This window comes from Diadema setosum, chromosome 8 (assembly GCF_964275005.1).
Source record: "Diadema setosum chromosome 8, eeDiaSeto1, whole genome shotgun sequence".
Taxonomy (NCBI): domain Eukaryota; kingdom Metazoa; phylum Echinodermata; class Echinoidea; order Diadematoida; family Diadematidae; genus Diadema; species Diadema setosum.
The window spans coordinates 5,655,047-5,670,028 of NC_092692.1; the positions used below are offsets into that span (position 1 = coordinate 5,655,047).

Sequence of the window (14,982 nt, forward strand, 5' to 3'; positions counted from 1 at the left end):
AATTTGATCGCAAAACCGGATGAGGGGCAGTTTATATCCTTTTAAATTAAATTCACTATCAGATAGAGCAAAAGAAATCAATTTCAATGATCATGTCGCAATAAGGAATATTCTTGAAGTTATCATTAACGGAATCTCATATCTCATGTTCTTATACCTCTATTTTCTATGTTTTTGCAGCAGGATGAATTGCAAAAAATTCAAATTGACAACAATAGAGTTAACTTGTTTTGGGATGAAACTCTTCATGATGCTGTGATATTATTGTAACAACTCTTATCTTCGTCTGATAGAATAACAAGCTTTCATCACACAAGCTGTCTTCTTTTTATGTTAGTTTAGGGTTTTGTTTCATTTATACAATCAAAGACAATTGGAACAGAGAATATCCGCAGCAACTATAGCAACAACGAAGTCGTTGCCTTTTGTAACGGCGATTACTTTAACTCAGAAAAATACATACATCTCTATAGACATCGGAGCCTCTGATGTAATGCTTTATGAATATCTAAGATTAATCTAAATTAACGAGGTAGTCAAGAAACTCTAGTTTCACATTACTACAAGCATGTTTTATACAAGCATCTATAGAATTATATTGTAAAATAGTGTATATACAACAAATCAGTTCATTTTTTCTTCTAATTACTAACGTAAAACTGAATCATTATCATTGTTATTATCATTATGATTATTACAACCTGTGTTATTATTGTTATTATCATCATTATTATCATTATTATTATTATTATTATTATTAATTACCGTTAATGTCATTACGTAATATTCGGCATTTGCAAGGCAATACAAGCGAATGACCAAACAACAGACAAACAAACAAAACAAGTGTAATGCAAGGATACAAGATGTCAGGCTTTCCCTGATGCGCTTCCCTAAGTTGCCAGGTTTGAAAAAAAAAAGCAATCAAAATCACTATACTATGGCCCTTGGGCCTCTCCAACCAAGAAACATAATAGTCTAAACATACTAGGTTGACTGATTTTTATATTCTAGGGCAGTGACTATGTGCCACCAGCTTGTTTGCTGAATATGAGGAAGAGGTTGCGCAATTGTGTGGTTGGAATAACAAATAAGCACAGCTTGATAAATTTTGTTGTTTTTAACTCAGAATATATTACTTGTGTACTTGCCTGTCAGAAATAACATTATGTCACATACAATGTAATGTGCTCAGGAATTATACTCAGGGCAATATAGAGTCTTTTGTTTGCTTGCTTGTTTTTGTTTCAAACTGACATATTCTCATATTTGTCAAAAGCGAAATATCATTGAGACAAGTTGGAATATGTTGTGCATGGGTGTCTATTTTGTCTCACAAAACAAACTAGAAGATATGTACTCACAATCATTATTCAGATCTGTGAAAACATAATCATAATACATTTACTACATACCTGTGGAAACTCTGACTTATGACATTATATAATGATAGGTATGATGCAGTAAACATTTTGTAAAGTTACCGAGGTCACACTGAAGACAGACAAGAAAGGAGAAAGATTTTATATACTACAGTCGACCCTACCATGCATATAAATACTAAATGCATTATACGATCATACTATAACTGCGAATATTGTTAGAAAATATATTTTCTCCAAGAGTGTCTCCTGAGATGTTTGGTAAAAAGTTGTATTACAAACCGGTATTGTTCTCTGTATAATGTTTGTGCAAAATATACATTAATTGTGTTAGGTTGCTTTAGTATACACCTGTCTTATCACTTGAAATTTTGCTGTGTAATTCGACTTTATATTTGTATCTTCCATGGATTTTATTTGTACACGTGTACTTATAACGGTGTGCTTGAAGTGTAAATTCCATGTCATTTTCAAGGGAGCTTTTGTAAGTAGAATCAAACCAGTTTAATTGATCAAAAAAGATAGAGATTTCATAAAACATTAAACCTTGCAAAAGAAAGATAAGGAATTTAAAAGTTTCATATTATTTTATGCTCACAATAGTGGCAATGTGAGACGAAATCATCTTTCACATGAATAAACTTGCAAGGACGACGTGCTAATTGGAAATTGAATGTAGAGGTTGCTGCATATCCCCATTAATAAGAAATACTTATTCCGGGATGTTTTCATGTATTTATTTTATAAACCATCGGAAGAGTTATGAATTGATGATAGCATTGCCTCATCTAATCAGCAGTATTGGTTGCATCATTCTAATGTCACTGTTTAGTCAAAATATGTGAAACTATCAAATTCCATTTTTTTAAACAATTTATGTCCATGTTTCATGTTTCTGTTTGTCGGATTGTAGCCTGTCTATCCTAACCACGTGCAATGGTGCATTTGCATCAATATAATAAAATTTATGCTAAGGTACCATTAGATCAATATCGATATGCCCAGATTTTTTTTTTCAGTTTTCAGTGTACTCATATAAAGTATGAAAGACATTAAGCAGATATTAAAAACTTTGTATCGACATTAATATGTATATTGAAAAATTACTGGGTAATCAACAATGCCGGAGATTAGTGGCGCAAATAAAGCAATTTGCAATGCTCCTTCATTTCATTTCATTTCATTTATTTTATTTATATTTCATTCTCATTTTTCTTCCTACAAAACATAAACAAAGTAAATCAAAAATTCAATCATAAGCATATATACATTAAAAAGTATGACAATCAATGGTCAGCAAACTATAAAGATATGCACACATACTGGAATTACAAAGTTATGTTTGAAGGGTAAAAACGAGGACTGAGAGGTCCACTGAAAGCATTGCTTGTAGATTGTGGACCATCTGCACTCAAAATTGTTTTCAAAAATACTTATTATAATTAGAAGTACATAATACATAATACAAAAATAAGACAAAATGAAACAAACAACAGAGACACAACAACATGACAAGACTAAACTGAGGGGGATATACGATTGAGAGCTGGGAACAGCTAGGGCAAAGACAAAATTAAAGGAAGAAGGAAAGAAACAGAGAAAGAGAGAATGCCTATACACGCTGAACAAGAGAAACGGAAGAGGGGATTGTGGAAGTATTTCGGACAGCTGGTGACTGCACGCAACTGTAGGAAAATTATGGAAATAAAATGCCGAATTTCATTACTTTATAATGCCGTTTTTCATTGCGTAAGGATAATTTCAATAACTGATGGTGAACCTTGTTTACTGTAACTTATATTCATTATCGCCGGCGCCACGTTTTCAAAAGTGGGGGGGGGGGGGGGGGGACTTCCGGGTTTCATGAGCTAACAAGCAAAAAAAAAAAAAGGTCTTCAGCTATTTTTTTTTCTTCTATATTACAAGTCAAAATGTATTACAAAAGAAATATAATGGTGACGGCGACGCTCAGTTTTGTTTCCACATAGCCTGTCTGGCAACCATCAATGGAGCTGCAACAAATGGTCGAAATCGTGTCAGAATGGAGACCTAGTTCTCCTCTCTCGATCTTTCGAAACACGATTTCACTCCTAATCATGTTAAAATTTGGGAAGAATTTAAAAGAAATGATTTACTAACCATGAAGAAAATGTATCAGTTGGACATATCGGTTTAAAACAGAAGAAATAATCTGTAGTGTGGATGATAGTATGACGGGTTTAGTCACTGAATGTTCGTACTAAAAGGCTGATTCTGAATGCCGTTAGGATACTGCCATCGCGATGGTAATCGCTGTCAGAGCGAGCCGACCTCCGCGCACGTTCACGTCTTTGTTTATTTTGTACCGTCCAAGCGTCAGCTGATCGAGTGTACAATTTCACGGAGCGCATCCTACTCTAACACTATCTTCTTGATCCTTAGTCCACTTTATTCCACAGTTTAAGCTAAACCCAATGGAGGTGTACCAGACTAGGAAGGGGAAGCCTTGTATTTCGTATAGGGGCTTTTCGTATACGGAAAGGAGGCGGACAAAAGGGTTCATCTATTGGCGTTGTCGGAATCGGAAAACCTGTTCGGGGACCCTTGTCACCCGCGATGTGGTTGGGCCCGATGGCTACGTGCAGCCGAAGGGGAACGTTTGCCATTCTCACCCGCCGAACGTGGATGCCGTGGCTGCGGAGCTGGCCAGATCCCGAGTGAATGAGGAAAGTTACCGTGGCATAAGTTGGTATATAGTAAATCTTATGTTATCCCCGAGGACCTCCGCCAAGGAGGATTGCTTAACATGAGGGCTAGAAACGTCTAGATACCACGACAGACAGTAGAGTATCATTAATCAAATATTGCGCGAAAGCGGGCGTGTCGCGGTGGGAAGGCTATAAAGGTAGGTTGGAGACGGTCGGAGCCACAACACAAAACAACCCTCGAACTGTAGTCTTGGTGTCTACACCACTGTCAACAAAGTTCTGTAAGTTTCGCCTTTTAAATTATTCAGTGAATGAATTACGTATTATAGGAGTGTGAAAATCAAAGCTCAGTTGATTTCCGGCAAAAACGTCTTTCTTCATTTTAGAAAGTTGAAACCGATTCCTAGCTGATTGATGTTTATCAATTTCCGACACAGAACACTAGCTATGGGACTGAGACATCTGTGATAACAACATCTTGTGTATGAAAACATTTTCCTCATTGTTGTGTGGTAAACGATGTCAATAATCAAATGTGTTTGCTGAAAACCAATACTAGGTGTAGACTTGAATGCCTAATGACACACTTCGTTATCATATGATTGCATTTAGGCCCTAGATTGTATACTATATAGCAAGAGATTGATCATTTTTGACATTTATTTTGTAGTAGAGGTCTAAAGTTATATTTATTAAAGAAAGGCAGCATTCATTTTGTAAAGCAAGCCCCCATTAAATTCGATCATAATGCCATCCAAATTTGACTGCTGGCTACATGTAAAACTTATGCTTTTGCGTGTGGTCGAATTGTTGCATGGTAAGTGACTAAGTCGAACCTAGTTTGTTGTTGTTTTTTTAAACCCAGTTTTGCATCACACATAAGTTGGGTAAGATTAATGTTCTAAGAATAGATATCCATAAATCATGTCCTATAATCAGTTATTGGTAGTCATGCAAAAATGGCATTAACACATCTTTTTCATTTAGATGTTCATACAAATTTTACTCTTCCAATACAGATTTTCTTCAAAGACATCTTTGGAGTTGACCAAGTTATGGACCTGGACTGGAGCAAGAAAGAAGAGGAAGCCCAGAGGAAGATTGATGCTGCAGCCTCTGACCTGAATATACTGAGCCAGGAGATTTGGTTGCATCCAGAACTCAACTTTGAGGAGCGACATGCCCACAAGGTTCTCACAAATTTCCTGGAAAAGGAAGGATTCCAGGTAATTGACTTCTCGTAAGATGCAAGTCTAATACAGGTAATAATTTTCCAACTCATATTTGATGAGCAATTTCAGCTGATGAACAATATTTCGAATGGTATCCTGTACACTTCTATGCAATAAAACTGCTACACAAAAGTTAGTTTGTGTAGCAGTAGCGTAAAATGCATATATATATAAAATTATTCCCTGCTAATATCATTCAACACTTTGGAGAAAAAGCCCCCCCCCCAAAAAAAAAAAAAAAAAAAAAAAATGCAGGAATCCTATCTAGCTGATGAAATTGTAAACTCATACTCAATGTTGGCATGTTCCATGATTTCCCAACTTTAGCTGTCTCCTTGTATTTTGTTGTTGTTTTGTTTTTGGGGTTTAATTTCAATCGTCAAAGAGACATGCCTGAAATTATATATATTTTGTGTGTGCATATGTGTGTGTGTGTGTGTGTTTGTGTGAGATGCTAGCATTGTACATACTATTTTTGAGAACCACCATATGGGTATGTCAAATGACTGAAGTTTTTTGTCATAATATGGAAGGCTGATAGTATATAAATGCAGATGGGCAATTCCGCAGTTAGGTGGACATGACATGGATAAAAGAAATGTGCCTCTTTATCTTACCCTTTAATTTAGGTACAAATTGTATCAACTAATGCCATGGATGTTCACCAATCATTAGGGTCTTTCAAATTCAGTAGATTTTATTTTTCGTATTCATTGATTTTGTGAGATCTAAAACCATCATTTAAAATGTACATGTGGGACTGGGGATGCTGAAATTCACTTAAATGCAAATTACAGTGGGTTCCTTTGAAATTTTTTCCTCAAAGTTTTGCTAAAGGGTAAAAGATGAATACATTTAAATACTCCAAAAGTCATGTGACATTTTGTCAATTACAAAAGGGTGAAATGACCTGCGGAATTACTCCGGACAAATGTAACGTTACTAACCGTAACGTTACTAACCATGCTTTTGGGGGTCTAGCTAAAAAATTATTGGTCGAACTGCTAAGTAAATTTGCATGAACATTTGTCATGATGCAATAATTGAAATAAATGCAACACTTTCTTTGAAGTAACTTGAATTTTTGCACACTTTTTATTACAAGACATTGATTTTTTTGTCATGTCCTTTTTTCGTAACATTACTAACCAGCCCTTTAAGTTGCTATAGCAATTCTAATATTTCTTGGATTGTGTTCATTCTTTTCTGTATCATAAACCTGGGAAGGATGAACATGTTTTTGACATAATTTTGACTTGAAGTGAATAAATGGTAATTTAGTGGTAAAAACAAATATCTAAATTTGTTCAAATGTAACGTTACTAACCGCGGAATTGCCCAGATGCAATACCTGACAATGATTAATTGTCATGCACATTTTTAAATGTATTTTTATGTAATTTTATTTAATTTGTTGCTGCTTGTGTTGATGCAGCTCACCACATTCATAATTTTCATGTTTTGAATCCAATCAATGTCAACAAGGTCACAAGGAACTTTCATCTAGAGACAGCGTTTAAGGCAACCTATGGGAGTGACACTGGTGTCCATGTTTGCGTCATATGCGAGTATGATGCTCTTCCCGAGATTGGACACGCTTGCGGACACAACCTCATAGCAGAGTGTGGAGCTGCAGCGGGACTGGGGATAAAAGCAGCACTCGAAATGGATGAAACCCCAGTTGGAAGGGTGAGAAAATATAATGTAATTTAATTGTTAACTGAAATTAAAAAAGAAAAGCACAGTTTGATTACTGATTTTGGAATTTCAGATTTTGTGATTTATTGAAAGTAACTAAAAATTAAGAGTTTCTCCCTGTTTTCTCTTTATTCTTTAACAAAACTAGTTTGGAAAATTTTGACCAGAATGGAATATTTTTACAGTGTTGAAAAATGAGAACTCTGTTGTCAAACCGAAGATTGCAGACTAGCATGCACTCACTGGCATAGACGTGGGATTGTCATGTGAAATTGTTGAACTGTGTCCACTAACTGACATCAGGGGTGGGCTCTACCTGGTACTCATTTTGTGTTTATCATTACGACACAGAGTAAAAATGCAATTTTGCATTGAATGAAACACATGGAAAACTAAGAGCAGCATGTAACATTAAAATATCTATTTTGTTGGACGATGTAAATATGCTGAATTGGTCACTCTGCCTTCAAAGCAAGAAACATATTTGGAGCCTAACCCTGGTATCCATGAGAATGACTCTGTCCCTCTGTTTCCCAGGTTACGGTGCTTGGGACACCAGCTGAGGAGGGCGGTGGAGGCAAGAAGGACCTCATCAAGGCTGGCGTTTTCCAGGACATCGATGTAGCCATGATGGCCCACCCATTTCAGCACAACATCTCGCGGCCCATTGTCTTATCATTGGTCGAGTAAGTATTTACAGCATCCAGACAGCTACTCTGATAGTTTGTTTGTTCATTGCTTGTATTGTCACTGACCAAAAAAGCTCATACCAACATTCTAAAGCTGACTCAAATGTATTGATCTTCTGTTTGGTTTTGTGGCATGATCTTGTCACTCGTAGTGTAAATATTATAGCACCCTGCCCGCTACTGTAAATTTTTTTTTTTTTTGGTTCGATTCCATTACAAATTTGAGTAATTCCAATTAATATTATTTTATCTTGTGGTGGTGAAACTATCAGGAATGAATGTAGAGCCATAATGTTTAATGAACTCCCTCCATAATAATAATAATAATAAAAAAAATGTGTGCTTACAAAAATCTAAAAAAAAGAGTGTATATTAAGGGAGGACACTTCCCTTTTGTCAAATCATTTACATTCTAATTTGACTACAAACAAACCTCCTTTATTTGAAAAGACTTGTAATAAACAAGGATCTTTAGTCATTTTCAATGTCAAGTTCTTAACCTACACGGAGACTCTTGTTGTTGGCTGATGCATTAAACACAGATTCTATTAAACCACCTGTTATAATAAAAGTATCATAAAATCATGGTGTCTGTTACTAGTTACAAATGAAACGTGTGTAATGCTTTATTATCTGAATGACTGTAAATAAAAACAGCAAAACAAACTGACAAGTTATAGAAATGTATATAGGTGTATGTAGACGTGATTCTTTTTAGTTTTGGATTTGTATTTCATACAGGGTGGCCATTCACTTCACAGGACATGCAGCCCATGCCGCAGCCTCCCCCTGGCTCGGACAGAATGCCCTGGATGCGGCTGTCATGTGCTACAACAGCATTTCAGTCATGAGGCAGCAGTTCAAGCCGGAGTGGAGAGTGCATGGTGGGTGCTAGCCTTCTCCAATGACCCTCAGGCTGTTACAGCACTGACAGTCATGAACAAAGAGAGCTGATGTAAGAGTGTGCCACTTTGAGAGCCCTTTGAAATCTGCAATTTATGTGATTGTCATTCATGAGCTTGTAGAAAACCCAACTGAAGTACTTCTCATTGTGAATAAAGGAGTTGGTCACTCTGACAAGTTTAGCTGCGGGATTCACCCATTTGCTGTCATTGTGATACACAGTATGCAGTTTTAGCTTATTTGAACAGGGCTCTACTGATTGGCAGTGATTTTAGCAACCAAATACTGGCAGTATTAAGAATTTGGGACAGGTCCCTAAATGCCTTCAGTTGTTGGCTTGCCTGTCACAGGTAGCTTGTCTCTGTATATTGTGAAGTCCATGTGCTGGCTTCATTTGCAGCTACTACAGCAAGGTGTCTTTGCCAAAGGCTTAGCGGGTGCTCCTTTTATCTCTCTAAGCAGAGCTGTCACTGCTTCAGTCATTCTCCCCCCCCCCAACTCTCCCTCTCTCTCTCTCTTTGTCTGTTTAACAACATGATATTATACAACGTCCAAGTAGACCCTTGTAATTTGATTGGAGGATTGTTGGTGACGTGATATTCAATAAGTACTCCATTCAACGCGCCGTGCAATTTTGGTTCTATTTTTGCGTGCAACTTGGTTCGATTTTTTCGTTCTATTCCACGGTTCGAGAAATTGTACGGTACTGCATGTACTGTGTGTTGCATATTGAGGATCGCATGCAGCTAGCGCAGTGTACGTGTGCAGTACATGCTTGCGCGTATGTAGGCCTACGTAGTGCTAGTGTACGAGCGCTAGCTGTGACCTGTATCTACACTGATTGCACAAGCCAGAAAGAGAATCGCAGTGAATCCACATGCAAGTATGGCTATATTTTTCATACATATAAATAGACTTCTAGGCCCAGACTTACCCAACAATCCTCCAACCAAATAACAAAGATCTACTTGGACGTCGTATAATACAAATAGTGTATGGTCTTTACTCGTGCAATGGAACGAGATTTCGCACTCGGTGAAAGATGAGGCGCACTTTTCAACTCGGCTTCGCCTCGTTGAATAGAGCGCCTCTATCTTCCACCTCGTGCGAAATCTTGTACCGTTGCACTCGTGACCATTCACTATTTGTATATTAATTAATGTTGTATACTGTAATGACTGGTTTATTTTCAGTTTGTCACCTTCACTTGAATCATATAATGGGGGTGAGTAGATTATAAATCAAGATGCTAAATATGGTGACATGACGTTTGCTCTAGTGGTAGTTATTTTTTCCTAAGACTTAGGGTTGGGGTTAGTGTTGTGGGTCAGGTTATAGCGTAGGTTTAGTTAAATGTGACAATTAGGATTAGGTTTAGGCTTATATTTGTAAGTAGAATTTATGTTTGGCTTTTCAGTGTGCAGATGTTATATGGTAACAATTGTCGCAGATGCAAATGTCATGGAACCGCTAAATATATGTTTAGGAATATCATAATGTGTTGTTGGTAGAACAAAAAAACCTGCCATTTGAGGCTGCAAGCATCAAGTTTATGTAAAACTGTGCCATATTTAAAATGAGTACTACAACATTTATATTCATTTGAGAAGAACCGTGGCTGTCTCTTCTCACCTGAAGGAATCTTTTCTAATGGCGGTGCCAAGCCAAATATCATCCCAGAGGAGGCTGAGCTCCTATACTACATCCGGGCTCCCAACGAAAGAGAGCTAGCGGTGCTCAAGGAAAAGGTGCTGGGGTGTGCAAGGGGTGCAGCGGTGTCTACCGGATGTGAGGTAAGGGGGAAAAATATTTTGAAGGGAAAACATACTCTTAAGAGTTTAGCCTAATGAAAAAGTGAACTTACTAAAATCAAATTATAAGTTATTATTTGACTTTTGACAGAACAGCAGTATTGTCAAATATGATACCCACGGAGACGACAGTTATCATTATCAAAAAATCCTTAAATCTGAAATTAAACTTTGAGACCACAGGGGTTTCATCCATAGAGGAGTATTAGCAATGGTCCAGACTAGTATATGATTACCCCTAAATATACCAGTCAAATCATCAGCCAAATCCAAAGTACTAATCCTCCTGAGTTATTACCAAGAGATCAAAGAAGCAGCTGTTCACTCCAGCAAAGATTTTTTTTTTTTTTTTTTTAAGCAAGCAAACAAAGAGTGGAATGCTGGGAATGTCATTGAAGCAGGCAATCAGACCTGCATATGGCACAACCTGCAAAAATCATTTGGGGTGATTATCGTGAATGAATTGTAATGTGGCTCCCCACTGAAGGTGGCTAAACATGAATGTGGCACATTAAGGGTTAACCTCAACAGGCAAAGTTCTGAAAAGTCACAATGATGTCTCCATCTCTTTTATTTGTGTGAAAGGTTGATTTCAAGTACCACTGTAGCTACGCTAATCTGGTGAGCAATCCAACCTTGGCCAGCATCTATGAGCAGAAGGCGGAGGCCTTGGGGGTGGAGCTTGTGGAGCCACTTTCTGCAGGTTCAACGGACATGGGGGACACGTCCTATGTCGTCCCCAGCATTCACCCCATGTACTACATTGGAACCATGGAACCCAACCACTCGCGAGCTTTCACCCAGTCCACAGGTCAGCAGCAGTAGTGTCAATGTTGATAAGAGTGACTGTTCGCTCATTTATTCATTCATTCAAGCGTATGGCACAATGTGCCTGATTGATGCAGTTGGCTGACTATTGTTTGTCACCTGGGGTAAACCAAAAGGGCTAGGTCTCTTTCACCTGTTTTCTTGTGTGGGTAGGTAGGTGGATCTCGTCACTAGGTTAGCACCCTTCTCTTTGCAATGAATGAATGAATTGGGATCTTTTACAATAAATCAAGAGTCGTGGGTAACTCGCACTAGAGACCTCCATTTATTGTCCTATCTGAGGGAGATACATGTAGTATTTTTGTCTCTTTACTAGAAGGTACGGAATGCTTACACACAACATTGCTCAGTGAGACTTGGGAATCAAACCTGGGTCCTTTGTATCTGGAGGCAGGTGCACTACCAACTGAGCCAAATTACCATCCTAGATTGACTGTTTAAAAACCACTGTGAAAGAGATGAACAAATATTGAAGAGTTCATCAAAGAGTACATGAATAGTTGATTAAGATTTTCATCAAATAAGAATGAGATAAAATTTGTGGGTGAATGCGTGGTTGGATACTGGTAGACTTGTGTACAGTTACATGACCCTTTGGCACAGTTTTGGAGAGGGCCTGTCACAAAGCGTTAGCGTAATTACCCATTGCCAAGAATATTATGAGGTATAATCTGTGTGATCGTAGCCAGATGCTTCAAACTCTCCTCACAGGCTTTGCCCAAAGTGTTGTATTTAGTTTGCTCAAAGTCAGTTTTTTTCTTAAAACATTTCTTATACAGTTCAGTTAGTGTCAGTGAATAGGGATGATGTCCAGGTGACTATAAACACATAAAAAGAATAAATGGACATGTGGCTCTGAATGTATGTCCATCTCTATGTGTATAAGTTGGGGATATCCTTCAAATGTGTAATATTTTTCATCTCTAGGAACAGTGGGAATGAACCTCTTCCTTTAATTCTGTACCTTCATGCTTTTCCTCTTGTTCTTCCCGCTTGAGGTTTAGTGTTATTCATTTGAAGAGTACATTCAGTGATTTTTCATTCTTCTCCATATTCTTCATCTGCTACCTCCTCTTCTTCCTCTCCCCAAGCAATGTCTAACACACCCCTTTGTTCTTTTGCCTGTGCTTCACTCTGCAAAGTAATCTTTCATTCTGTATTTTGCTGGTCCACAAATTGGTCCTACAGGTGCCCCCAAAGCCCAGGCTCCGACACTAGTCCAGGCCAAGGCCCTGGCCCTGACAGCCCTGGAACTGCTGCGGCCGGGAAACCAGCACCTCATGGAACAGATCAGGCAAGACTTCAGGACACAGATGGAGCAGGAAGACCCCAAGGCATTAGTCCATTAGTGATGGCAGCAATGTGGTTTAATAGATTAACCCTTGCAATCCAATGGGCAATGCAATTATATACATTGTTTAAGAGGATGTTCACACTTGTTGCCTTGTGAGAGTTAATGGCAGAAGGTACTGTACCTCAACTTGTCTTCCGACGCAGTAAGGTCAAGTTGCTAATGAGTTCAGCTCCGTCATCCTCCCTCAGTTCTTTCTTTTCCTCTCACATTGTGGAAATGCTAGGGGGGCATTTCATTAAGAGTTTAGTCTGTAATACAAATTGGTCAGACAAATTTGCTGTCAGCCAATCACATGGAAGGATTTCAGTAGCTTATAACAGTTTGTCCGAAAAATGTCAGACCAAAACGCTTCATGAAATGCCCCCAGGTTGTGATTTGCACACTGTGCTCTCTGTCGGATGTTCCAGTGCAATGAGAATGTGGGTTTGATTCTAGTTTTACATACATATGATGCAGAGTATATGCTTTACTCATTGTATACTTGCAGTAATGATATGCAGTGATCATTTATCATCACATCTAGAAAACATAGCAGCTAGATGGATGACCATGTTTACTTGATGCACTTTAAATGTAGACATTTAGCATTACTCAGGGTAGATGATTGGATAGCATATATGTGACCCCCCACGTCAGAAGGATCCGAAAGTCGCTGACGGCTTAGCTGAGAACATCAAGATTGAAATCCAATCATCATAATCGGTCAGAACCATTGACTTTCTGTTTTGGACATAATTTTATATTCTAATGTTTCATCTATCATCTGTCGAAATTCAAAAGGTAAATGACCAAAGTAAAGGGAAGAATTTAGCGTTTTTCTGGACCATCATTTTCTGAGTTTAAACGGAGCAGAAACATATCCAAAGATTTGGATTTAGTGCCGCAGATGGACCCCGCCCCTAGCAACGAGGGAGTGATCTTATTGGTGAGTGTGTGGCATCCTGGTTACTGATTGACCGTGCATAGACCGCTGGCGCTAAACTTGAATGAACAAGGCAGAGGTTGCTAGGGGCATATCTTCTATTGTCAACAGGTGAAAACTGTCTTATCTCCTTTTGATCACAATTGCATGGGAAGGAAAACTTCGAAGGTGGTTTTCTTGACATGTCGATTTCAACCAGTCGTGCTATCTTAAATCATTGATATCTGTGCAACCTAGTCGTGTTATGTATGCTGTTGAAGTGGAAGAGTTTGGGAATAATGTCATGTTATTTTCAGAAAGTCAACCTCCCCCAACTTTCGGATCCTTTTGTTGTACACGTAGCAAAAAAAAAAAAAAAAAAAAACAAGTCCTAGAAGTTGATCAAACTTCCATTGATAGCCCATTTGTCTATGTACACAGAGAGGTGATAATGCTCAGATGACCTGCCAAATTTATCAGAGGTGACAAATACTGAAGTAGTATTATCAGTGTGGGTTATGATACTCGGAGAATATTGTTGGACTGATTTACTCAATGCACATTACCAACATTAGCTGCGTAGCATTTATAGTAACCTAAGGCATCAAAAAACTTAATGTGTAAAGGCCTTCTTGCCGAGGGGATGTGCAAAGATATCCAGGTTTACCATAAATTGGACATGAAGTGGTTTGGGAAATGATTATGACACATCATACAAATATCAGGTATAGTATTATTGCTGTAGTGGAGTAGTAATCATTGTCTTGCACAACTTTGGTTTTGTAAATACTAGAAAGAGCACTATGATACTTTAAAAAAAAAATGTTTTTGAATAATATTTGAAAAGAAAAGAGATGAAGAATAACCTTATTTATGGTTATCTATGTGGTGATCTGAGAAATGATCATTGCACATTTAAAATCATGCCATGTTCCCTAAAAAAGTTTAGCACCGGAGACAAAGATTATATACAGTAACAGAAAACTGTTGACAGCAACATTCAGTTTCTTACACATACCGTAGTGGTGTGCATGAAATGGATTGCTCTTCAATCAATCTGGCTTGATTTACATTTGAGATATCCTTTTTTTTTTCCATTTTCTGCTTTTCTTTGATTAGCTAATGTGGTGAAGGTTAGTGAAGTCAATTCTCCTTTGGAGCCTACTTTCGTGTGAAAAAAAGTAATTAAATACTGAACACCACTGCCAATGTAAATACTAACCCCACCAAAATAAGTACAAGTAGAACCACTAACATTATTTCTCTAATACTGTACCATCCCTTTAACTCAGTAGCATGTGATGATACCATTATAGCCTTCATGTGTGCTTGCCTTCCTTGTACTTCTACTTCGTACCTCGTCACTGGAGACGGAGGTTTTTGAGTTGCAGTTGCAACAAATCTCACGAGTGTCCGATCCCCTGTGGTGGCAGTAGTACAGTTTGTTGCAGTGCACTTGCCAGCATTGCGGCTGCATTGTACTTGAGCAATCATTTA

At 37.9% G+C, this 14,982-nt stretch overlaps 1 protein-coding gene across 1 annotated transcript; it reads left to right on the forward strand.

The window, feature by feature from the left end:
* Positions 1 to 4,278: 4,278 nt before the first annotated feature.
* On the forward strand, positions 4,279 to 13,149 carry LOC140232399 (xaa-Arg dipeptidase-like). The gene is made up of 8 exons (XM_072312526.1): positions 4,279 to 4,350; positions 5,089 to 5,295; positions 6,787 to 6,990; positions 7,537 to 7,685; positions 8,430 to 8,572; positions 10,230 to 10,384; positions 10,988 to 11,213; positions 12,419 to 13,149. The coding sequence occupies exons 2-8, from the start codon at positions 5,125 to 5,127 to the stop codon at positions 12,577 to 12,579; spliced, it is 1,209 nt and encodes a 402-aa protein (XP_072168627.1). The 5' UTR covers positions 4,279 to 4,350; positions 5,089 to 5,124; the 3' UTR covers positions 12,580 to 13,149.
* The last annotated feature ends 1,833 nt before the right edge of the window (positions 13,150 to 14,982 follow it).

Coding starts and splice junctions, on each gene's coding strand:
- LOC140232399 (XM_072312526.1), top strand. CDS start 5,125: ATGGACCTGGACTGGAGCAAGAAAGAAGAGGAAGCCCAGAGGAAGATT. Junction 7,686..8,429: donor ATTGTCTTATCATTGGTCGA/GTAAGTATTTAC, acceptor TATTTCATACAG/GGTGGCCATTCACTTCACAG. Junction 10,385..10,987: donor CGGTGTCTACCGGATGTGAG/GTAAGGGGGAAA, acceptor TTTGTGTGAAAG/GTTGATTTCAAGTACCACTG.